Source organism: Canis aureus, chromosome 37 (assembly GCF_053574225.1).
Source record: "Canis aureus isolate CA01 chromosome 37, VMU_Caureus_v.1.0, whole genome shotgun sequence".
Classification (NCBI taxonomy): Eukaryota; Metazoa; Chordata; class Mammalia; order Carnivora; family Canidae; genus Canis; species Canis aureus.
This window is the reverse complement of record NC_135647.1, coordinates 1342696-1367610: the sequence shown is the minus strand read 5'-3', so window position 1 is coordinate 1367610 and position 24915 is coordinate 1342696. Positions and strand designations below refer to the sequence as shown.

The 24915-nt window shown below is 38.8% G+C and overlaps 1 protein-coding gene, 1 long non-coding RNA gene and 1 pseudogene across 3 annotated transcripts in view; 1 reads left to right on the top strand and 2 right to left on the bottom strand.

The window, feature by feature from the left end:
• The first annotated feature begins 1739 nt into the window (after positions 1-1739).
• Positions 1740-5203, top strand: LOC144306456 (4-hydroxybenzoate polyprenyltransferase, mitochondrial pseudogene; annotated as a pseudogene).
• A 641-nt stretch (positions 5204-5844) lies between these two features.
• On the bottom strand, positions 5845-6819 carry LOC144306455 (olfactory receptor 2B8-like). The gene has a single exon (XM_077885867.1). It carries the CDS (start codon positions 6817-6819, stop codon positions 5845-5847), a length of 975 nt encoding a protein of 324 aa, XP_077741993.1.
• A 489-nt stretch (positions 6820-7308) lies between these two features.
• Positions 7309-24915, bottom strand: part of LOC144306559 (uncharacterized) — a 29536-nt gene continuing 11929 nt past the window's right edge. For both annotated transcript variants that reach the window (XR_013373632.1, XR_013373633.1), the window contains exon 2: positions 7309-7713. This is a non-coding gene — a long non-coding RNA (uncharacterized LOC144306559). The remainder of the gene's footprint in view (positions 7714-24915) is intronic.

The following is a 24915-nucleotide window of genomic DNA, read 5'->3' as shown; positions in this document are numbered from 1 at the left end:
GAAATCATTTATCATTTATAATCACATCATTTATAATTCTGTCACTTCAAAGTAGGATAAGCTAAAGGAAACATATTCTCTTCTATTCATCTTCATAAATGGGATAAGAAGTCTGAAGAACTACGAGAGATTGCAGGAGGAGTACATTATTTGTGCATGTGCATATCTTATATATGTGTAATATTATACTACTATATATGTTACTTCAATCTAAATGCAAGCCAAAATGACATGTTCTGTAGAATTTGAGAAACATTTTTCAGTATAAAACGGTCTTTCCCAAAAAAAGCAGTGAATCAAGAGAGAGTTTGAATTCATGCTAAAATGACACATTATACCATGATATTTCCTTTAAATACATTAAAACAAAAAAATAATAATAAATAAATAAATTTTAAAAATAAATAAATACATTAAAACAGAGTTCTCATTTCCATAGATAAATTAATAAAGAAGTTTTCCAAAAAGAATCTTGCAAAACTGTTTCGCTGTTTATAAATACTTGAAAAAGGAATTAATTTTTTTATAGATTTTATTTATTTATTCATAAGAGACACAGAGAGAAAGGCACAGAGACACAGGCAGAGGGAGAAGCAGGTTCCATGCAAGGAGCCAGATGTGGGACTTGATCCTGGGTCTCCAGGATCACACCCCGGGCTGCAGGCGGCGCTAAACCGCTGCACCACCGGGGCTGCCCGATAAAGGAATTTAAAAATACATATAAAGCACTATTTGCAATCTGCCACCACAAAATCAGGGGAGCTCCTGAGCAAGGTTTTGACAACTGAACATGGCATCCTATTGATCACGAGGATCCAAAATAACTCAATCATTAGAAATGTCCAGGATGCTCCACTGAGACTAAATAAATAGATACAATATTGAACAATTTCACTCTCAAAAAGAGATTAAAACCGTCCTCAGAAATGGTTGACTAATCACTAAGAAGTAATTAATACTTCTTAAAGATCAGAGATTTCATTCAGTTCAAATGGTTAAAATAAATCCATACAACAATGGAAATCAATACAATTAAATTTTTTAAACAGAGCAAGTATAGGTGCCCAGGGCAAATCCCAAAATGTTCAGCACGATGCAGAGGGTCTGGAGAGAACGCAGGAAACCTACATTATACACACTGCAGATATGCTAATAAATGACAGTCCTAGAGCCAGAACAGGGCTATGAAGGTAGGGACACATAAATCGAGAATCCCCCAAGCCTCTTTGTGCTGACTTGTACCACACAAGTTAGTGCCCACATTCCATTGCGGTGAAGGGGACTCCAAAGCTGTGTTTGAAGGGTCAGAGGCCTCCTGCTCTTGCTATTTGGTATCCTTTGCTAATTGGTAATAAGTCTTCTGCTGGTTAAGAATTGTGTTTCAGGGGCATCTGGGTGGCTCAGTCGGTTAAATGTCTGCCTTTGGCTCAGGTCATGATCCCACAGTCCTGGGATTAAGTCTCACATTGGGCTTCCTGCTCAGGGGGGCGTCTGCTTCTCCCTCTCCCTCTGCTCCTTCCTGTGCTTTCTCTCTCTCACGCTGCTCTCTCTCTCTCTCTCTCAAATAAATAAAAATCTTTAAAACAAACAAACAAAAAAAGAACTGTGTTTCACATGAATGACTGACATTTTGGGGTCTACATCACTCACTATCCGAGCTGATGATGTGTTCCCTATGTTCCTCAGAAAGCAAAAAAGCTGGAAGAATCCATGAATTGCTCTAGAGCATAATGGTCGCCATGACCTGCAGGTGCTAAAGATGGAATAAAATAATTTAGCCAAGTCTTGGGTACAACTCCTACAGCCATGCAGAGTTATTGGTGAAAATATAAAAGGAAATGATCCAAATAATATTGGTGACAATTTACACAACTATGGAGTCTGTTACAAAGCATTGAGAACATGGGAAACAGATTCTTAACATTAGAAAAATGTTACAGAACAATTCTGAACTTGCGTTTGGTGATTTCTTTTAGCATGGATTCCACAGATTTTTAGTAGTCATAATTTATTGCCATATAACACAAACATGCAAATGCCATTCAAACATTCACTTAAAGGAAATAAATCTGTTTCACCCCAGGGCTCTGTATATCTGTAAAAGTAGAGAAGTAGTTGCTCACCCAGAACAATAGGTTGTAACTTCATGAGACCTCGAGGGTTTTTTGCATCAAAGACAGTTCATTTGAGGGATTTTGGGGTAACCATTTGGATATAACTGTTAGGATGTGGTTGAAACATAATGGACAGCCCTGGTGGCGCAGCGGTTTGGTGCCGCCTGGGGTGTGATCCTGGAGACCTGGGATCGAGTCCCACATCGGGCTCCCTGCTCGGAGCCTGCTTCTCCCTCTCCCTCTAGCCTGTGTCTCTGCCTCTCTCTGTGTGTCTATGAATAAATGAATAAATAAATAAATAAATCTTAAAAAAAAAAAGAAACATAATGGACAGTGGAGGGGCACCTGCATGGCTCAGTAAGTTAAATATCCAACTCTTGATTTCAATCAGATCATAGCTCATGATCTTGATTTCATAAGATCGAGCCCTACATTGGGCTTCATGCTCAGTGCAGAGTCTCCCTATCCTGCCTGGTCTCTCTCTCTCTCTCTTAATTAATTAACTAATTAATTAATTAAATCTTTAAAACAAAAAAAGAAATACAATGGAGAATGTAAATTTGTCACCATTGGATATAAACAGTATTACAAAACTGTTTTCCTACTGGTTTACATGAAACATCACTATGGTATCAAGATATATCCCAGGTGTTGATCTCAAGTGAGAATACTGTGATGTTGTCAGTGACCAGGTAGAACCTGACCATGTGCATGATCTCTCCTGGTTGTCATTTCCAGCCTCCAAATGCTGTCTCTGTAGCAAGATCATTTGTCATGAGCATGACCATCTCAGGGGTTCAAGGCACTAGAGGATGCTGGTTAGTTGTCCGAATAGGGAAGAGTACAGTTGTTATGGGTATATGTGTGTGGTCCAAGACACAAATACATTTACCTACACTGGGCTATGTGTTGGGAAAACCTACCAAAATCATAAACATTTCTATGATGATAGCATTGCCAAAGGTCCAACCTCTACGGGAAAATACACGGTCTGTGGCAATACATAAATACAAAAACCCAGATCCATAACCCAAAACATATTTATGTGCAAACTGAGCTTCAGGTAAGATCTAAGGGCTCAAATGTCAGATTTAATTGTTTTGAGATGTTTATATTTGTTTATATTAATTCAGAATTCAGTAACAGTTCATACTAAGATATTTGTAAAGTTTAGACATATTTAGATGCTTAGTAATTAATATACATTTGATTTTTTTCCTTAAATTTTCACTGGTGCATCTGGTAAGCTCCACAGAACATGGGATTTCCTGGGAATAAGAGGTTATTTCCCATATTTTTATAATATGTTCCTGAATTCAAATTGTATGGGGCCCTTGGCAGTTGTGAGACACAAAAGCATTGATCAGATGATACTCGGATCAAAGAATTTATAAAAGGACATGAAAACAGTATCTAAATGTATCTTATGCTTGAAACTTTTGCTGTATTACTGTAGGTAGAATGGGTAGAATATTAAATAGGATCTGAGTCATGTACTGTTCAGATATGATAGTCTTCAAATGTCATTTTTAACCAACACCATGGCTCACAAGCTAAATAAACAATTTGCATACCTCACGTTGGCACTTCTGTGACTATGCACAAAATTACAGGTAAGCACCTGTAGTTATCATCTCATGCTCCCATTATCACTGGCAGGTATGCACCATGCCCTCCACCTTCTATAATATGAATGCTACCTAAAACTACTGTCACACTGGTGACATCACACTAGGGCCTAATACCTGAATGGCTTTTCCAAGATTGATGTTAGCAGGTGTTTCCTTAAAGTAAAAGTAGGTTTTTCCAACCTGCTTCTGGGAAAAAGCTGCAGTACCCCAACCTATGGACCTTGTCATAGAGCCATGATCAAAATGCAAGAACATTTGATATGCCTCCAACAATTGCTTAAAAATGCTAAAATGTTACTATTTCTTATACTGTTTTGTGGTTCGTATTCTTACCTGACTTTATGGTATGTGCCTAAATGTCTCCTTGCAAGTAAAAATGGAAACAGTGTTCCCAAATGGGGGGGGGGGTGCGATAAAGAAAACCTGTGGTCCTTTTAAAAATAATAATATGATGCAGGTGCTCTAGGAATACTAAGGCAGCATCTCTGGAGCATGCATGCATCCATGGACTTAGATTTTCAGCACTCGCTTGCATAAAAGGATCGGTTCAGAAAATTCCCTTGAGAGCTCTCAAGAGCCACACTCTGTGGCCCGCAGGCCTCCAGGGGTCCTGCAGGTCAAGAAGCGGTCAAGAGGCTGAGCGACTACCCCCACTGGGCACTTGTGGCCTTCTTTTGGTCCAGGACCAGATGCATTGGCTTAGCCTATTGGTGGGGGTTGTGAACTTGCATCCTACCCTCTGCATAATCTACTTGCGCCTCATATGGTAGGACAAGTCCATCGGTTATATCAACAAATGGCCCAATAGCTGCTGGAGACAGTTCAATTTTTCAATCCTTTCTTTTCCTCCGGGAACAGCTGACTTTGGCACTGGGTGTTCTCTGTCTGAATTCCTACTCTATAGCTCTGGGAGCAGCATCCTACTTCCCTTCATCCCCTACCCACTAATGAAAAGAATTACATATTGACCTCAATTAGCCTTGAGGTTGACTTTTAATTGGCGGGCATTACTGGATGGTCAGCTACCAAGGGCTCCTGTGATCCATCTCTTTGCCTGCCTCTTTATTTTCTGGAATTATGTGGAGTCTGATATATGATACTATCTACGCCCACTCGGACAAAAGAGATGATGCTCTGATTGGTCCCTGGTCCAGGGTGCTGCAGTTCCAGGAAAATACCAAGCGGTGGCTCACTGGCTCTGATATGGTAATGCTGGGGGCACTGAGCCTGGTGGGAGTGAAAGGTGGTCAAACCACACCTACTCCACTGCTCAGGAGCCCATCTAGCACACTAGATTTACACTCTAGGCATTCACAGACGTAAGGATTTTTGGATAAATTTACCTCCAATCCAACACTAGGACTAACAGTTTTGTTAGGGATTGTCCTGGGGAATTTCTAGAAAGAAAAGAAGATGGATGAAGCAAAGAAAAGTGTAGACAGTAGAATAGGAAATTAGGGAATGAAGTTGATCTAGGAATCTTAACAACAAACTTTTACAAAACACTAGGGTCTCGTTACTACAAATTAGATTTGAATAAGCCATCTTGTAATATTTTAAATAATTAACCACCACAAAATGAGGACGTAGACCATATTTGCCTGGACTTAGTTCAAGAATTTACTAGCAAAAAAAAAAAAAAAAAAGAATTTACTAGCAAAATCCTTCCCCTTTCTCAGCAAACAGGAGCACTAGGATTTGAGTGACCTTCACTTTTAAGTTGATGCGTTCTTCAGCTCATTATAATTCGTATCTGCACTTATGAGAATGGTATGAGTTTGGGCACTATAAAAGACACCTGACGTGTAGAGGCACCTCATTGGTTCACTTGGTAGAGCATCTGAATCTTGATCCCAGTTTGTGAGTTTGAGCCCCACCTTGGGTGTGGAGACTACTTTAAAAAAATAAAAATAAATAAAAGACACCTGATTTGTATCTCAGCTAAAGGAGTGAATTTGGGAAAACAGAACATTTTAGGGAAAGATAAAAGCTGCTGTAGGGCAAAAAAAGGAAATTTCCTTGAGAATTTTCAGGAGAAATTTTCCATGACACATGCAGGACACAAACATATTTAAAACTTTGGCATTCAAAGTCTCCCATCAAAGGGTCTTTCCCACCCAGTCATCTGGAGTTAGGACTCGCCAAAGCACCTTCTTCATTGCTCCAGTCACATCCTTGTTCCTCAGTGTATATATGACAGGATTGACCATGGGGGTGATGATGGTGTAGAAGAGAGAAATGAACTTGCCCTGATCCTGGGAATAGTTGTTGCTGGGCTGGAGGTAAACGTAGATGGCTGTACCATAGAACAGGGAGACCACTGTGAGGTGGGACCCACATGTCCCAAATGCTTTCCTTTGCCCTGCAGATGATTTTATTCTAAAGATTGCCCTGACAATCCAACCATAGGAGACGGTGATTAATGTCACAGGTATAAAGAGAGTGATCACACTGACAAAGAAGATCTCAGACTCATATATAGTGGTGTCAACGCAGGCAAGATTGAGCAGTGGGGGGATCTCACAAAAGAAATGATCTATTTTATTTCTCCCACAAAGTGGTACAAGGAAGATGAGCACTGTCTGCAATGAGGAGTTGGCAAAACCAATGAACCATGATGCAGAAGCCATCAGGACACAGAGACGGGAATGCATGATCACTGTGTAGTGCAGGGGCCTGCAGACAGCTGCAAAGCGGTCAAGTGCCATGACCCCTAGGAGAATGCATTCTGTGGATCCCAACCCTAGGGATATGAAGAGCTGAACTACACAGCCACCAAAGGAGATAGACTTGTCTGCTCTCCTGAGATGAACCAGGAGCTGAGGGACAGTGCTGGTCGTGTAACACAAGTCCAGAAAGCTTAGGTTGGAGAGGAAAAAGTACATGGGAGTCTGAAGAAGTGGGTCCAGGTGGGACAAGGCAATGATGGTTGTGTTTCCCAGCAGAGTAAACATATAGAAGATCAGAAGAACCACAAAGAGGACTAGCTCCAGTTGAGGCCGCTCAGAGAAACCCAGCAGGATAAACCCAGTGAAAGAACTACCATTGTTCTGTTCCATCCTCTGGTAGCACATGTTTCCTGTCAGGACCAAGCATTTAGCAATTTTTAAAAGAAATCTTCAAAAAAAAAAAAAAAAAAGACAGTTGGCAGGGGATGGATCTATCATGTTATAAGACATGGCCATGGGATTTTATCGGTACTATTTCAATAAATTATTGAAACTGACATAGCTTATACCAATACAGTTCCACATTATCACAAAAAGTATACCACTGATATTTAATGTAAGAAAAATGAAATATGGGCCTTGTGTTTGTATTAGTCATAAGTACAAAAGGTCTTTCAGTCTGAGCTTAATAAGACTTAAAGTAGTGTAAGTATTTACATACATTTTAGAGAGAAATGGTGATGAGGGAAAAAGAGGGAGAGCAATAAGAATGAATCCGAAAGAGATGCAAACAAAGGGAGAGAAGTAATTGTAAATATGTATCTCATGATTCTACACAACTAAATTCGACACACCTCACACAGAATAGAATAGAATACAACATAAACTTGAAAATGCATTCAGAGATTGGAATTTATGACTTAGAATGTACTTATACAAAGAATTCAATTACATTCAAAATATCACTACTAGCTCTTCATATAAAAATCTAGCATAATTGACTCTAGCTAGTAAGTATATTTATGAAAGCTGCACTGTTAGGTTTTTGGTGGGGTTTTTTGGTATGGTAGCAAAACAATAAATAATCACAGAGAATCAAAAAACATCACCATCTAATTATAGTGCTTAACTTTTCCCTAAAGATGCTTAAAATTACCATACTAATTTAACAGAAACTCCAAAAATTCATTGGTCCTTCATATCTGCTGGATTCAGAACCTTAAAATCCAGGGGCCAAGACTTTCCTCTTCCTTCTGCAGATTTCTGTTTCACACATTACCACGTAGAGCTCATGAAATCCTGAAAGAGGAAGGATTATTCACTATCAACATTTCTAGTCAGAATAAACACTTAAAAAGTAATCCAGTTGTATAATCTATGTACAATGTGCAATGCCTTACATCAGTCTCTATCATAAAATAATTAAATAAATAAATACATAGAGAGTAAGACAGAAACATTCTTAAAGCAAAGACAAGTCAAAGCACTGTAATGGAAACCTTAAAGTACTACAAGGAAATGCATAAAGAAAAGGATATTTTCATATTATACAGAATCTCATCCATCAGCATTAGCCTATCACCTCCCTAGAGCTATCTTGCAGAGATAGTATGAACTAGTCACAACTAGTTCAAACACAGGCGAGTCTGATGACCATCATTATCCAGCTGCTTAGTACTAAAGAAGCATAGTTATACACCAACCAAAGAGGCATCAGAAAATGAGCATTTCAGTTCTCTCTTGTTCAAATGGTTAGGCATACAGTACATTTTTAATTCTTCTAAGACTTTTAAAATCTGAATATCGGGTTTGGATGTAAACCCATGGATGTATGAAAGAAACTGGTACAAACCTGGCATAAATAAATGTAATAAAATCTGAATAGAGAAATTATATATCCTATATTCTACAACCTTTCTATAAGGTTGTGATCAGTGATACCCACAAGAAAAAACATTTATACACAAGTATTTCCTTGATAGAATTAAATATAAAGGTGGGATGCCTGGATGGCTCAGCAATTGAGTGCCTGCCTTTGGCTCAGAGCATGATCCTGGAGTCCCAGGATGGAGTCCCACATCAGGCTCCTTGCATGGAGTCTGCCTCTCCCTTTGCCTATGTCTCTGCCTCTCTCTCTTTCTGTGTCTCTCATGAAAAAATAAAATCTTTAAAAAAAAAGAATTAATTACAAAAGTATTTGAGACAGTGTAAATGTGCAACAAAAAAGCATCCCCTGACTCACACCTGCTCATAGGAGCAAACAAAAACAAACCATGATTCAATCTCCTGCATACATGCACAAATACAGATAAATGATTTGAAATAAATTGCTGGCAACTTTTTAAATGTGCCTTATAAAGGATGTACTTACCAAAGTGAAGGAGGGCAAACATAAAATGCTAACTCATCCAAGGAAAACACCAATATAATAATGGACCATTAGAATAAAATAATGGTATTTTTAACATTAACAAATCAATAAGGACTAAGAAAGCAGATGAGATAAGATAAAACCCTGGACACGAACCTCTACAAATGATTTTGCTGCTTTACAGGATTATATGTGTGTGTGTGTGTGTGTACATATATATATATAAAAGACTGCTAAATGACTACCTATCTTACAGGTATAATAACGAATAAGATTTTAAGTTGAAAAATAAAATAACAGGCAAAGGAGATGCATGCCAAAAGAGAAAAAGGAATGTGATTGTCTCCAAATGTTACAATTGCTCCCAGTACCATCCTGCAGAGCACACTGGGAGGAAACTAGGATACTCATTTCATAGTCCACCATCTTACTTTTTTTTTTCTCATTCCATTCAGGAAAATTATTATCCTTTAGTAACACTGGATATGGGAACCAGTAGGCCATGCATTGTATTATCCCATCGATTCTCAAGAGCATGTTCTGCTGATCTGGGTCACTCTATTCTCTTCCTCATCCCCTACTCAGCATCCATCCCTCTCTAATCTGCGCGTACCACCACAGAACACAATCTTCCAAGAGAAAGAATATGTTTAGACTAAGGTTAATAAGAAATTTTGTTTCATTTTCTTATCAAATTTAAAGGATTATGTAATTAGACTAATAACCATCATCTATGTGTAGGTAAACATCAAACCACTGAATCCAGTAAGAGAGATTAATGCTTCTTAAACAAACTGTGGAAATGATTCTGGCTGGAAATATTGAACACATCCATCTTAGGTACAGGAACACAGCATGGTGTCCCTAGTAACTATCATGATATGATATGGTATAGAAAATCCAGTTAAAAATCCACACAGAAATTATTACTTTGCATACAAAAAAATAAATACTTGAAAAAACTACAAGTTATACATAGAAAGAGAAAATATGTTATTAGGTAAAATAACAATAAATAGATTCTACAAACTAAAGAAGATGGTATTCTACGTAATAATTACCATCAAAAAAGAATATAATGGGAAATGACATCTCTCAAAAATACATTTATACAATAATCAAGAGAAGGGGCATCATGGACACCTGAGTGGCTCGGTCCGTTAAGCATCTGCCTTCAGCTCAGGTCACAATCTAGGGGTCCTAGGATCAAGCCCCACATCGGGCTCACTGCTCAGAGAGCAGACTGCTTCTTGCTCTCCCTCTACCTCTCCCCCTCTCTCATGCTCTCTCACTTGCTCTCTCAAATAAATAAAATCTTAATAAATAAAAAAAGAAAGAAAAGAGACATCAAATGAAAGAGGTTATAATGCTTAGTAGCAGCATACATAAGGTGATAAAGCAATTAACTAAGTGCTCAATGCTCACATATAAGTCTAAAAATTTTAATGGAAGAATACGTATTTCAATAAAACCAGATGTTCAGTATGCAAACTACACATTTTAAAGACCAGAGATCTCAAGATAACATCTGTATTGAAGATATTTCAAATATATAACATTCACTCACATATTTGACATACAAACTCTGCCTTATCCAGTTCCTGAATGAATCCTGAAATAATGTTGTTGGTAGGAATGAATCCCTATTGCTTTAATAATGTTTCTGTCTCCTAGGTCTGAGCTGACCCCAGATATATCAGAACAGGTCCCCAGGGACAATGCAGGATGAGCTAATGAGGGGGAATACAGCTATCACAACACTGGAAATGGCAGATCTAATGGACTTGGACAGTCTCTTTATCCTGAGAGCAGGATAAAGGGGATGAGGGAAGCAAAACAGAGCAGAGAGTGTTGCTAAGCAAGGATGTGGTCTCAAGTGGACTATGGCCTGAGCCTGATCCCATAAGAAGCTGGAGCAGACTCTCCAATGCAAGTATCCATCTGTGCTGGTAGAAATACTCTGTCCTCACTGATATAATAGCCACTTTCCACATGTCTCTACCTGAATACTTAAGATATCTTAGGTGAGAAACAGAATTTTAAATTTGATTTAATTTTAATTAATTAAATTTAAGGGACTTCCTCTGGCTACTTATGCTTGTATGGACAGCACAAGAGGAGCATGAATTGCATCAGATTTAGTCCTGCCTTGGCATTGGCAGCCTTTTGTCTACCCCATCAGTCTGTCATTGGTGTGAGCTGCCTCCACCCTGCTCCTGAGACCCCCTGGCAAAGTGGCTCCCTTTCAGCTGAGGGCAAATCTCTGAAGAAAGGATTGGCTATGAACCTTGCAGCCCATATTCCTAACAAATACGGTGAGGATCAGAGCACCAGCCAGATAAAGAACATCTGTGCAGGGCACCAACAGCATTCATCCAAGAGTTCTTCATGATCTTGTGCAAGGATAGAAGGATGGAACACAGTGTACTTTACACATCACTTCGGGGCAATCACACACACACACACACACACACACACACACACACAACTTGTCAGTTGCCTAAATTATCATTAATTAAACATTCAGGTGGTAATCCCTGGGTGGCTCAGCCGTTTAGCATCTGCCTTTGGCCCAGGGCATGATCCTGGAGTCCCTGGATCGAGTCCCACGTCGGGCTCCCTGCATGGAGCCTGCCTCTCTCTCTGCCTGTGTCTCTGCCTCTCTCTCTCTCTCTGTCTCATGAATAAATAAATTTTTTTAAAAATCTTAAAAAAAATTAAACATTCAGGTTTCTTCCTACCTTGTCTTCTTCAGATTGATATTTATACTCACACAAAATATCATTTCTTATTAACACTAATGTCAAAATAAAGATGCATTGACACAATATTTACAAAGTGGAACTACCCTCTTCTTTTTTTTAATTTTAACTTTTATTTATTTATGATAGACATAAAGAGAGAGAGGCAGAGACACAGCAGGCAGAGGGAGAAGCAGGCTCCATGCCAGGAGCCTGACATGGGACTCCATCCCGGGACTCCAGGACTGCGCCTTAGGCCAAAGGCAGGAGTGAAACCGCTGAGCCACCCAGGGATCCCCGAACTACCCTCTTCTATTTCTGACATAGCCTTTTTAAAATTCTGTACATTTTAGGTATTAAATTTCTGTACATTTTAGGTATTAAATTTAGGTATTAAAATTTATTTAAATTTAAATTAAATAAATTTAAATTAAATAAAAACAGGTATTTGAACATTTAGGTATTTACATTACATTAAACATTTAGGTATTTAGGTATTTAATACCTAAATACATTTAGGTATTAAAATTCTGTACATTTAAGTATTTTGGTAACTTATAAGGAAGAAAATGATCATTTAGAAACTATGAATACTGACAATGAGTTTTAAGTATAGAGAATAAACATTGTCTAATTTCACAACAATAAGAACCAGTGGGAAAGCATGGAAGGATACTCATACTCTCTTATTCTATTACCGAAGGCCGTATTTTATTACCATTAAATATGCATAATTAAACTATTTTCCACATGTGCATACACAGGTATAATGAATATACTACAGTAGAATAAAATGTCTGAGAACGACTTGGTGGAGTCTATAATGTACAATTAAATTTAGTTCTTATATTTAATGAACTTCCATAGTCTGTTTCTCCAGAAAATGGACCATATATGCAAACCAACACAGCTTTTCAAGAATAATCCCAACTGATAAGAAACTAACTTCCAAATTGCATTTCACTCACCTTTATTCGCCTTCTCTGAAGATTCTTATGACTGATTTTTTTTTAATTTTTATTTATTTATGATAGTCACAGAGAGAGAGAGAGAGAGAGAGAGAGAGGCAGAGACATAGGCAGAGGGAGAAGCAGGCTCCATGCACCGGGAGCCTGATGTGGGATTCGATCCCGGGTCTCCAGGATCGCGCCCTGGGCCAAAGGCAGGCGCCAAACCGCTGCGCCACCCAGGGATCCCTCTCTGAAGATTCTAAGCAATTTCTCTACCTTCATTCCAAGTCACTATCTAAAGACAGTACTGAGGATTGGCACTTGGACATATAGGACCAGTTGTATGCAGTAAATGCAAAGGTTGACTATACCAGCACTGGGTTATCCATACATTATGTCTAAGCAAAAGGATGCTTTCTCATGATGACCTCACATGTCTTCATGTGATACCAGAGATCTGCATTTGCCTCTAGAAGGTAGGAAATGGAGCCAACTGCAAACCCTAAGGTGGTTTCCTAAATACAAGATCTGCCTGATGACAGTGCCTTATGAGCACAGGAGAGGGTGCTGTGACACTCAGCTGTGGCTGGGCTGGTGCAGAACCCAATGTGTTTCCCTGGCTGAGATCTCTGAGGAACAGATGCCCCACAGAGTTAATGAGCCCGTCACTGAGCTTGTCCAGAGATGGCAATCCTCAAGGAGGAAGATAATCAAGGACAATGCCATCTATCTCTTCTGTTATTTCATAAATTTGACAGAGGACAAATACCTCCCTCCAGCTAGAGGGAGACATCTCCAGCTACCTTAGCTCTCACCTGTGAATTACCTACATGTTTTTTAAAATACTGAAGACTTTTTGGTCACATTTGCCTAAAATATTTGCATATAAATATATAAGTAAGTATCCATTCAGTTACTTAATTTTTTAATTATATTTATTTATTCATGAGAGACCCAGAGAGAGAGAGTCAGAGACATAGGCAGAGGGAGAAGCAGTGTCCATGCGGGAAGCCTGATGTGGGACTCGATCCCGGGACTCCAGGATCACGCCCTGAGCCAAAAGCAAACACTCAACTGCTGAGCCACCCAGGCATCCCAAGTTACTTAATTTTTAATGTAAATATGAAAATAAATTCTTAACTTCAGTCATAACCAATTTATATGGGATCACGGAGCTAATAGGCACATTCTAATCTTTCATTCTATCTTTATGAATATAAAGGAGGACAACCAAATTCTACCAAACTTCTAATGCAGCAAAGGAAAAACAATCTCAAATCCTTTAAAACACTCTTCAGTTTATATCCACAGGTTTTATTTTTATTTTTTTAAAAGATTTTATTTATTTATTCATGAGAGATACAGAGAGAGAGGCAGAGACACAGGCAGAGAGAAGCAGGCTCCATGCAGGGAGCCCGATGTGGGACTCTATCCCAGGTCTCCAGGATGACACCATTGGCCAAAGGCAGGTGCCAAACCGTTGAGCCACCCAGGCATCCCCTATCCACAGGTTTTAATGATGTACTCAAATAATTTTTTAAAATTATCCACGTTTTTATTAAATCATGCATGGTTTATTTAATTTCAACCTTCTTTGCATTAAGTTCCAAATCATTCTGACTTTACCAGGATGGTTAAAATAATTACTACAGAAAAATGGAAGGAAGTTGTTGAGTTGTTTGTGGCTGTTTCTCCTAGTTCTGTAAGTAACAGTTTCAGTTATCATGTTTAGCCAAAAGAGATAAACTACTTCCTGTTAAAAACATTCTGGGGAATAAATAAATAAAAAATAAATAAATAAATAAATAAATAAATAATAAAAAAATAAAAAATAAAATAAAATAAATAAAAAAATAAAAATTCTGGGGGCACCTGGATGGCTCAGTGGTTGAACATCTGCCTTTGGCTCAGATCATGACCCCAGGGTCCTGGGATCGAGTCCTACATCAGGATCCTTGCATGAAGGATCTGCTTCTTCCTCTGCCTATGTCTCTGCCTCTCTCTGTCTCTCATGAATAAGTAAATAAATTCTTTTAAAAAATAACATTCTTATATTTGAATTTTCTCAGTTATTCCCATACCAGGTAGGTCCCATCCTCATAATTACAGGGAGAACTGGCAAAGACAGTACACTCTGGGTGTCCTAAAGAGGGAGGAAATCACAGACCTGCTATTAATGCTTTGCATCCCAGGCCACGCTCACTGGCAGACTTACATGCTCAAATCATTTTGATAATAGTGAGGCATTATCTAGCGATGCTGACCCCCACTTAAATTCCTAGATGCAATATTATCTAGGATACTGCTCTACCACCTACACCAAGATACACATATAAGAATGCTCCACCATAGCACTGCTTGTATTTATGGAAACTAGAAACAATCTAAACGCTCATCATCAGTAAACTGGATAAACTGTGGCCTGTTCTTACAAAAGAACACTCTATAACAATATGAATAAAACTACAGCTAAACAGGGGCACCTGGGTGGCTCATTTTGTTTAGCATCTGACTCTTAAACTCAGCTCAGTTCTTTTTTTTTTTTTTTCCTCAGCTCAGTTCTTGATCTCAGGGTCATGAGTTCAAGCCCTGTGTTGGGCTCCACCCTGGGGTGTGGTGCCTACTTAAAAACAACAACAATTTCAGCTAAGGGGTAGAAACAATGCTTTTCACACAAAGTACTGAGCAAATGATGCCAAGTTACAAAGTAATCCTTCCCTTTACATAAAACTCAAAAACAGGTAAGACAAACTATTTTTTATGAATTCAAATATGGGTGTTAAGACTACAGTTACAGTAAAAAAGTTATATTAAAAACTAAAAATGGTATCAAAAGGCTGATTATAACAAAGTCAAGATCAAAATAGAGAGAAAGATATGCAGCTGAGTAGAGTCTGAGGTTCTATCCAGGTTGTAGTTGACAAGGGTATTAATATCAGGACCATTCACTTTTCCATTTTTTATCAAACTGAACATATTTTTATATGATAGCGTTGTACCCAGTGTTATACATATAACAATAGGAAAGCAGAAAATAAAGAGACTATATAAAAATAATATTAATTATGAGGAGTATTTTTTGAAAGAATGAAAGCTGATAAAATCATTTTTGGGGACACCAGAGTGGCTCAGTTGGTGAAGCATCTGCCTTCAGCTCAGGTCATGATCTCAGCGTCCTGGGAACAAGCCTCACATGGGGTTCCCTGCTTAGCAGGGAGTCTGCTTCTCCCTCTCTCCACTCATGCTCTCTCTCTCTCTGTCAAATAAATAAATAAATAAATAAATAAATAAATAAACAAACAAACAAACAAACAAACAAACAAACATATCTGGAAAAGCTAAGTTTAGGCAAAAAAAGAAATATTACTAGGGATTTGTAAGGAATCAGACAGGTGGACTAAAAGGAATACCAGTTGAAATAAGATATTATAGAAAAGTAACATAATTGGAAAAAGTAGGAGCAGTAATGCTTCTCCAGCAGGAGCCTGGACACCATCCTCTCTGCAAAGCTAGAATTGTGAGGAAAGTCTTTCATCTGAAAGATCCAACTTGCCACCTTGCCAACTTGCTCAGCATATCCTCCAAGGGACTATTTCTGGTCTCTGAATTGCTCCCAACAGTCTGATCCTCTTCCTGACTACTTGTCCTCCATCTGAGGGAGAAACAGTGGGAACAGCCCAGCCTTCCTACTAAGAGACAGTACCGCCCCTACACTGGCCCTGGGTCGGGATCTGTGGTTACCACTAGATAAATGGATAAACAAACTAAGTGGGAAAAGACAGAGAAGACAAATCTAGAAGGACAAATAAGAGAAGCTGAAGGAGACAGGACATACATACAAAGATGCCAGTGACACAGAGAACAGAGAATACTCCCTAAAAGTGAAAACAGAAGGAAAATGAGAAAATACAATAAAATGATGAGCAATACAAACCTCAAAGTTCAAAAAGCTCAGAATGGGTTGAAGTCATTACATATGAGGTAAAACATAGTGCCAGACTACAGAGCAAGCATCTTGTGTAATTATTCCATATTGAGAGTTCACATCTAGAAAGGACTTTCACACACATGCTCATCTTACACAAAAGGTAGGACATCTTGCATATGTTCATCTCCATTTCCACCCAGAGTCAGTGGTAACAAACCAGCTCATTCCTTTTTCAACACCACACAGCCCTTCACCCTCTTCTGCACAAGGTGTAACTCTGAGGCTTTCATGGAAACATTCTCCAAGCCTAAAGCTGGACAATCCACTGCACCTGTAGGGTTCCTGAAGGATCCTCCCAAACTATTTCATCTTTGTGGGAATTTTATGGAACCTAAGCCAACTAGGTATAGTGACTGTGATGAGGATATAACTGAGAGCACTATAAGTCCAAATGTGCGGAAAGAAGTCAAAGAACACTTGCTACATTTCCTTCATCCATGCCCTCCCACTCCCAAACACATAATCATGTTCATGCACACAAAATACGTGCATTAGGAAGCTTCCAAAATTTGGTTTACAATGTCTTCTTTGAACATTTTTGACATGAACAAATTCCTGTTCAGGCTGCTGAATGTTGACAAGAAAAAATACTTTGAACCAATTTCTATTTTCATATATTAAAATTCTTTTACCTTTGGTCATTTGGGGACCAACCCTATAATTCTTGTGTAATTAAATTCTCAATATTATTAACACCTTAATCTTATAAATTATAAACATTACGCTTCTTAATCACAATGAGGAGATCTTTAAACACTCAGCAAGCTAAGACAGTAAGAGCAGTTGGTCACTGCCTTTTGGTGACTTTAGTCTCTACCTGATAAGACTAGGGCTTATTAAAGCAATTAAAAATATTCCAAAGTGGGCAGCCCCAGTGGTGCAGTGGTTTAGTGCTGCCTGCAGCCCGGGGTGTGATCCTGGAGACCTGGGATCAAGTCCCTTGTCGGGCTTCCTGCATGGAGCCTGCTTTTCCCTCTGCCTGTGTCTCTGCCTCTCTCTTGCTCTCTCTGAATAAATAAATAAATAAATCTTTAAAAAAATATATTCCAAAGTCCCATAGAAAGAACATAATTTTGGAGTCCGTATGTCTAAGTCCACATTTTGGCACTATCATTTAAAACTGTGCATTTCGAGGCATCTGGGGGTCTCGGCCAGTTAAGCATCCACCTTAGACTCACATCATGATCTCCAGGTCCCGAGATCAAGACTGCATCAGATTTCAGGCTCAGCAGAGAGTCTGCTTCTCCCTCTGCCTTTGCCATTTCCCCCTACATATGCTGACTCTCACTATCTCTCTCTCTCTCTCTCTCTCTCAAATAAATAAAATCTTTAAAAGATAAAAATGAAAAAAATAAAACATAAAATGACTGTCAGAAGTCAAACAGAACAAAGTCTCATTAAAAGGAACAAATTTGAACCAGTCAGCCTGGTTCCATGTGGCATGTTGGACTGGAATTGCTAAACCACCATAAAGCCAACAAGGGTTAAAAAAAAAAAACTGGGGCACCTGGCTGGCTCTGCTGGTAAAGCATGCAACTCCTGATTTCAGGGTCATGAGTTCAAGCCCTACAGTGAACACAGAGATTACTTGAAACGAACAAAAACTGAATAATTACTGGTGACAATGGTACTGGCACAAAAACAGACACATAGATCAATGGAACAGAATACAGAACCCAGAAATGGGCCCTCAAATCTATGGTCAACTAATATTCGACAAAGCAGGAAAGAATAGCCACTGGAAAAAGGACAGTCTCTTCAATAAATGGTGCTGGGAAAATTGGACAGCCACATGAGGAAGAATAAAACTAGACCATTCTCTGACACCATACACAAGATAAGCTGAAAATGGTTGAGAGTCTATATATGAGACAAGAATCCATCAAAATCCTAGAGAACACAGGCTAGAGCAACTTCTTGCAAGATACATCTATGAAGGCAAGTGAAACAAAAGCAAAAATGAACTATTGGGACTTAATCAAGATAAAAAGCTTCTGCACAGCAAAAGAAAGCAGTCAACAAAACTAAAAGACAACCTACAGAATGGGAGAAGATATTTGCAAATGACATATCAGATAAAGGGCTAGTACCCAAGACCTATAAAGAACTTATCAGGGATCCCTGGGTGGCGCAGCGGTTTGGCGCCTGCCTTTGGCCCAGGGCACGATCCTGGAGACCCGGGATCGAATCCCACATCGGGCTCCCGGTGCATGGGGCCTGCTTCTCCCTCTGCCTGTGTCTCTGCCTCTCTCTCTCTCTCTCTCTGTGTGACTATCATAAATAAAAATTAAAAAAAAAAAAAAGAACTTATCAAACTCAACACCAAAGAAACAAAAAAATCTGATCATGAAATGGGCAGAAGATATGAACAGAAATTTCATCAAAGAAGATATACATGTCACCAACAAGCACATGAAAAAATGCTCCACATCACTTGCCACCAGGGAAATACCAATCAAAACCACAATGAGATACTACCTCACACCACTGAGAATGTTGAAAATTAACAAGATAGGAAACAACAAATGTTGGACAGGATGTGGAGAAGGGGGAATCTTCTTGCACTGTTGGGAATGCAAACTGGTACAGCCATTCTGGAAAAGTGTGGAGGTTCTATTTTTCCTCTAAAAATAGAGCTACCCTACAACTCAGCAATTACACTATTGGGTATTTACCCCAAAGATACTGATGTAGTGAAATGCCAGGACACCTGCACCCCAATGTTCATAGCAGCCATGTCCACAACAGCCAAACTGTGGAAGGAGCCATGATATCCTTCTACAGATGAATGGATAAAGATGTGGTATAGATAGATAGATAGATAGATAGATAGATACATACATACATACATACATACATACATACATACATACATACATACAATGGAATATTACTCAGCTATCAGAAGAGACGAATACCCACCATTTGCTTCAATGTGGATGGTTGAACTGGAGGGTATTATGCTGAGTGAAATAAGTCAATCAGAGGACAATCATCATATGGTTTTACTCATACATGGAATATAAGAAATAGTGAAAGGGATTATAAGGAAGAGGAGGGGAAGTGAGTGGGAAAAATTAGAGGGAGACAAATAATGAGAGACTCCTAATTATGGGAAACAAAGAGTTTCAGAACAGGTGGGTGGGGGGATGGGGTAATTGGGTGACAGGCACTGAGGAGGGCACATGATGGGATGAGCACTTGGTATTATACTATATGTAGGCAAATTGAATTTAAAAATGTTTAAATGTAAAATAATAATAATAATTACTGGTGACAAATTCAACCCAAAGAGAAGTTCTGGATTTTACTGGAAGGAGGAAAGAGAGGTAGGTTATCTTTATCTTCCTAGACCTTCCCTCAGTGCTCTGCACATAATGGATATCCAACACATATTTCTTTGAGTGATTAATTAATTAGATTAAAAAAATCAAAAATTGATAGCTATTTATTCCAGAAGAAGATAGAAGGTAATGTGAATACTAAAGAAGAAATGAAGGGTTTCATCAGGGACACAAATAAGTGTTTGTTTGTATATATGAAATAAAATTGTTAATTGGAATGGATTTTTTCAATATAAAAAGTGAAGTAACAATAAGGAGGCACATGCTAGGAAATATATATCAAAAGCTTGGCTGGGGATCCCTGGGTGGCGCAGCGGTTTGGCGCCTGCCTTTGGCTCAGGGCGCGATCCTGGAGAACCGGGATCGAGTCCCACGTCGGGCTCCCGGTGCATGGAGCCTGCTTCTCCCTCTGCCTATGTCTCTGCCTCTCTCTAGCTCTCTCTCTAACTATCGTAAATAAATAAAAATTAAAAAAAAAAAAAAAAAGCTTGGCTGATGTCTAATTAAATGCCTTGTGGGGGCGTCTGGGTGCCTTAGCTGGTTAAGCCTACCTTTGGCTCAGGTCAGGTCAGGTCATCTCAGGATCCTGGGATGGACCTCCAAGTCCCTGCTCAGAAGGGAGTCTGCTTCCCCCTCTCCACCTGCCTCTCTCTGTCTGCTCATTCTCTCTCTCTCTCTCTCTCTCTCATAAATAAATAAAATCTTTTTTAAAATAAATAAATGAAAATAAAAGTATATCATTTGGGGAAATGGTAAAATATATATATTTCCTACTTCCATCCTTGGTTGATTGCAAAACTGCCCACAATTTTGCCCTTCTCCCCGAATCTATGTCTTTTTGCAATGTGACTTTGAAGCTCCTCCACCAGTATGTAGAGTCTTTACCCATCCTTTGAAACTGGGTTGGTCTTGTGACTTTCACTGGCTAACAGTATGCAGTAGAAGTAACACTGTGCCAGTTTCGAGCCTAGACTTTAAGACGCCTTTCACGGTTCTACTTTCTTGGAAATCTGCCCCTACCATATGAACAACCCAGGCCACACTTCTGGAGGATGAGAGATCACATTGAACAGACAGGGGTCATCCCAGCTGTGGCCATGCTAGAACACTAAATGAGCCCTAAATGAACCCAGTTGATAACTGCAGGCATTTGAGTGAGTCTAACCAAGATCAGAATAACTTGCCCAGCTGAGCCTAGCCCAAACTGTGGACCCACATAATTGTGAGATAAATAATGGTTGGTGTTTTAAGCTTCTAAGTTTTAAAACTTTAAGTTCTAAGTTTTGTTATATAGAAAAATGTTAACAGACACACACTCTTTGGCATCTAGACAGGTTGTAGCACTGAGGACTTACTACCATATATGGTCATTTTTCCATGTGTATACAACATCCTGGAATATAGCATCCCCAAACTTCTGGGTGTTATCCCCAACCTGACATATTAGCTGAGGCTTTACAAGGCCATTTCACTGCTATATCGGGCTGAGTGTTTTGTGGGATGGAGTACATGTTAAAACTAGCAAATCCTGATCATGCGCCAATTGTCTCATCTCCTTTGTCAAAAAAAATGGGCCCTCTTATCTCAGGCAACATTGATAAATCAAGCATACAGAAGCCCAAGGATGGTGGTGTTGAGAGTGCTGCAATAAAGGAAGACAAAGAATAAGTCAACCCATGCTGGAAAAGGTTATATGTTTTTGGTATAATGTTTGATATTTGTTGTTTTGGGACTTCTTGGAAGGTGAAGGAGGAGATATGTTACAACTCTTCCTGTGAGCCTGTGGGAACAATTTCCAGATATTTTAATTCTTTGAATCTCTCTGGAGGATTATCTGCCAGGTACATTATCCCTAGGTTTACAATTGGTAAACCCACAAAGGGGATAAAGTAATTGTCACTGGAATTGAGAGAGCCTGATAAGATTTGGTTCCCAAGCACTGCAAAGAAGCTATAAACTCTAGCACTGAGGAGTCCTGAGGTCACTGTAGCTCTCACTATACCATTCTAGCTCTCATTGTACCACTTATACCTGTCCCAAGAAGCATTCCAACTGCCATCCTTGTACATCCTGGAGGAGGAGCAATATTCCTTTTTTTTTTTTTTTTTTTCCCATTACCTTTGAGACTTAGAAGCTAAAGTCTCTTCTCAGAAGATTCCTGATATGAGCATCTGGTAAGTGTGGTAGAAAGTGAGCAGATTTGAGAAAAATGGAGGAAGCAAGTCTATTTAGATAAATAAGACAAATTCAGGTTCTACTCAAGGCCATCAGGATTGTCTAACATATGGTAGGTGCCTAATACCAACTGTGGGCTGAACAATTTGATTAATAAATGGGAGCCCTCTCTGTGAAGGTATAAAATTTATAGATTCCGTTGTGGCTTAGTGAAAAGTGGACTAGATTTAAAATCAATTAATTCAGGTCCTGGCTCTGCTAACACTCAGTGTCTATATAATGAGGATATGTGACCTATATTACAGAGGTGTTATGAGAAATAGAAAATTATGAGAACATTTAGTGTGGCATAGAATACTTGATAGTGGTAAGCCTTGTATTTATAGTTTTTCTACCTTGGTGAAAATTTTATTATTTTTACACAATTACAGAATTTACTCAGCTGATTTCACCTACTTTCCACTGTTTTATCAAGTTTCCAATAGTGAAAAGTGATTGATAGATAGCTGAGGATAATCTCCTATAGATTATTGAAAAACTCTGCTGCCTCCAGATATTTCTTTTCTGGAATTGTACATTCTCTGTAAATGAATGTTTCAATATTCAGATCAGTTCTTTAACAGAATCATACAAAAAGTTTAGGATAACAGTTAACGATAGGCTTGGATTGGGGCACGCACCTGTGTGGCTAAGTTGGTTAAGCATCTGCCTGAGACTCAGGTCATGATCTCAGGGTCCTGGAATCAAGCCCCCGTGTCGGGGATCCCTGCTCAGCGGGGAGGCTGCTTCTCTCTCTGCCCCTTCCCCTGCTCATGTTTCTCTCTCTCTCTCTCTCTCTCTAAAAGATAAGTAAAATCTTTAAAAAATAAAATCTTAAAAAAACAATAGGGATGGGTCAAAATGAAAGAATACTCGAAAGATATGTATCTGTAGTTGAAAGAGTTGGGTAAATGAGGACCGAAATGTTAATTGGTATGAACTTGGCTCAAGCTAGGAAAAAAGAGAAGGAATCTGTGTCTTCAGAAGTAAGTTTATAAAGAGTTGCTAGGTCAGGAAGGTTCAAGGTGCAAAGGTGAGAAGGAAAATAAATAGAGGATATCCTTTTAGATGGACAAAGCAATTAAAAAATGAGTCAGAGTTGAAGTAGAGCACTATGTGACTCCCCCCTTTTCCTGAAAAAGCATCTATATTATTCTTCCCTCTCTGCAGGCTGGTTTCCTCTGTTATTCAGTCCATGTAGGAGAACATGGCAATAGCCCAAATTCTAAATTTTTCTTTCTCCTCTGTTGAAAAACTAAGCTGCTTCACCTAGCCACTCCCCAACCATCTGCAAAGCTCCTGGAGTGACAGGGCAGGACTTTGATGGATGAAGAGAGAAGACTACAGGGGCTATTTTCTCTTGGGGGTTTCAGCAAGTGTCAAGGCAGAGAGGCATTGTACCACATATGCGTAGGGTGGAGAAAGGCATGGCATTTTGCATCCAAAGAACCCAGGGCTCATTCACATTAGTGTGTAGAATGCCTTTCACACTTCTGTTATTCAATCACTGAAAAAATAGTCCAACAGACTACCTCTATTTCCTTTAGTTTCTGTCACCAGACTCTCCACTGCCTTGGCTAAGATACAAGACAAGGGGCTAGGTGGAGAACCAAGAATAGAATCCCAGATGGTGTTGCCTTGAATACTCTGGCATGAAGCTCACTCCATTCAAAAAATCAGTCTGTCTTCATAGGCATATATAAATCATTGTTTGGAAAACTGGGTTTCCCTATGCAAAGATGAATAAGATTCAGTCTATGTGTTCTCCAAAATAACTTTGCAAGCAAGGAAGAATCATGAAAGCAAAACAAAAGTAAATATATAAATATTTATATCTATTTATATATGTATTCTCAAATGCTATATAGCCTAGAATAAACATCACTATAAAGTATACATTGAAGACACTGCTATCTAAGAAAAAGCTTCCTGAGTCTCTTAGAGGTATGTTCATTTATTCAACAAATACATGTTGATCAGTATGTCTGCTGTATTGTCAGGCATATTCCACACATACAGTGGCTTAAAAAAAAAGACAAGTTTCCTGCTCTTGTACACCTTATGCTTTATTGATGCATTTTAGAATACAAATAAATTACTTTATAAGAAACAAGAAAATTCCAGGTGGTGAGTAATATGAAGACAAAAAGCAGGACTCTGCAACAGAGAATGTCTTGAGGGAAGCTTTAAGTAAGGTGGTCAGAGGATTTCAAAGTGAGAAAAGCTAGAGAGACAAAGTTTCAGTGTGTGTCATGAAATTCTAAGGGTGGGAAATTAGTCACAGCAAGAGATAAGACTAGACAGGTAAGAAAGAGGTAATGAAGAACCTTGTGTGTCATGATAAAGTATTGGGAATTTGGGTTGCAGGCAACTGAAAAGTATTGGAAATTTTTAAGAAGGGAAGGAGGGAAATTCTTGTTTTAGAAGAATCATTCTTTAGTAAGTATGAAGGAGGATTGAAAGGGGAAGACTGTACGAAGGAAGACCGTTATGAAGATTATTGCAAGTATCTGCACGAGAGATAATGAGAGTCTGACATAGTATAATTAAGAACAAAGAAAATCAGTATAGGTTGAGAAAATTCAGAATATCAATATGGCTTGGTCATAAATGATGAATCCAGGATGACTCTGAAGTTTCTGGCTTTGATTTAAAGCTCCTCAAGGGTAGAGACCATGCCTCTCTTATTCATTGCTATTTCCCAATGCCTAAAACAGTGTTTTAGTTGTGGTAGATGTTAAAAACCTATTTGTTTAGTAATAATATTCTGAGTCTCAAAAAATAACATCAGTAGGAATTAACAATTGATTGGATGTACACGTAAAGGGGAGAGAGAAGTCCTGGGCTGACTCACAAGTTTCCTTTTCTTGAATGACTGGACAAATTGTGGCGC

Coding starts and splice junctions, on each gene's coding strand:
- LOC144306455 (XM_077885867.1), bottom strand. CDS start 6,819: ATGTGCTACCAGAGGATGGAACAGAACAATGGTAGTTCTTTCACTGGG.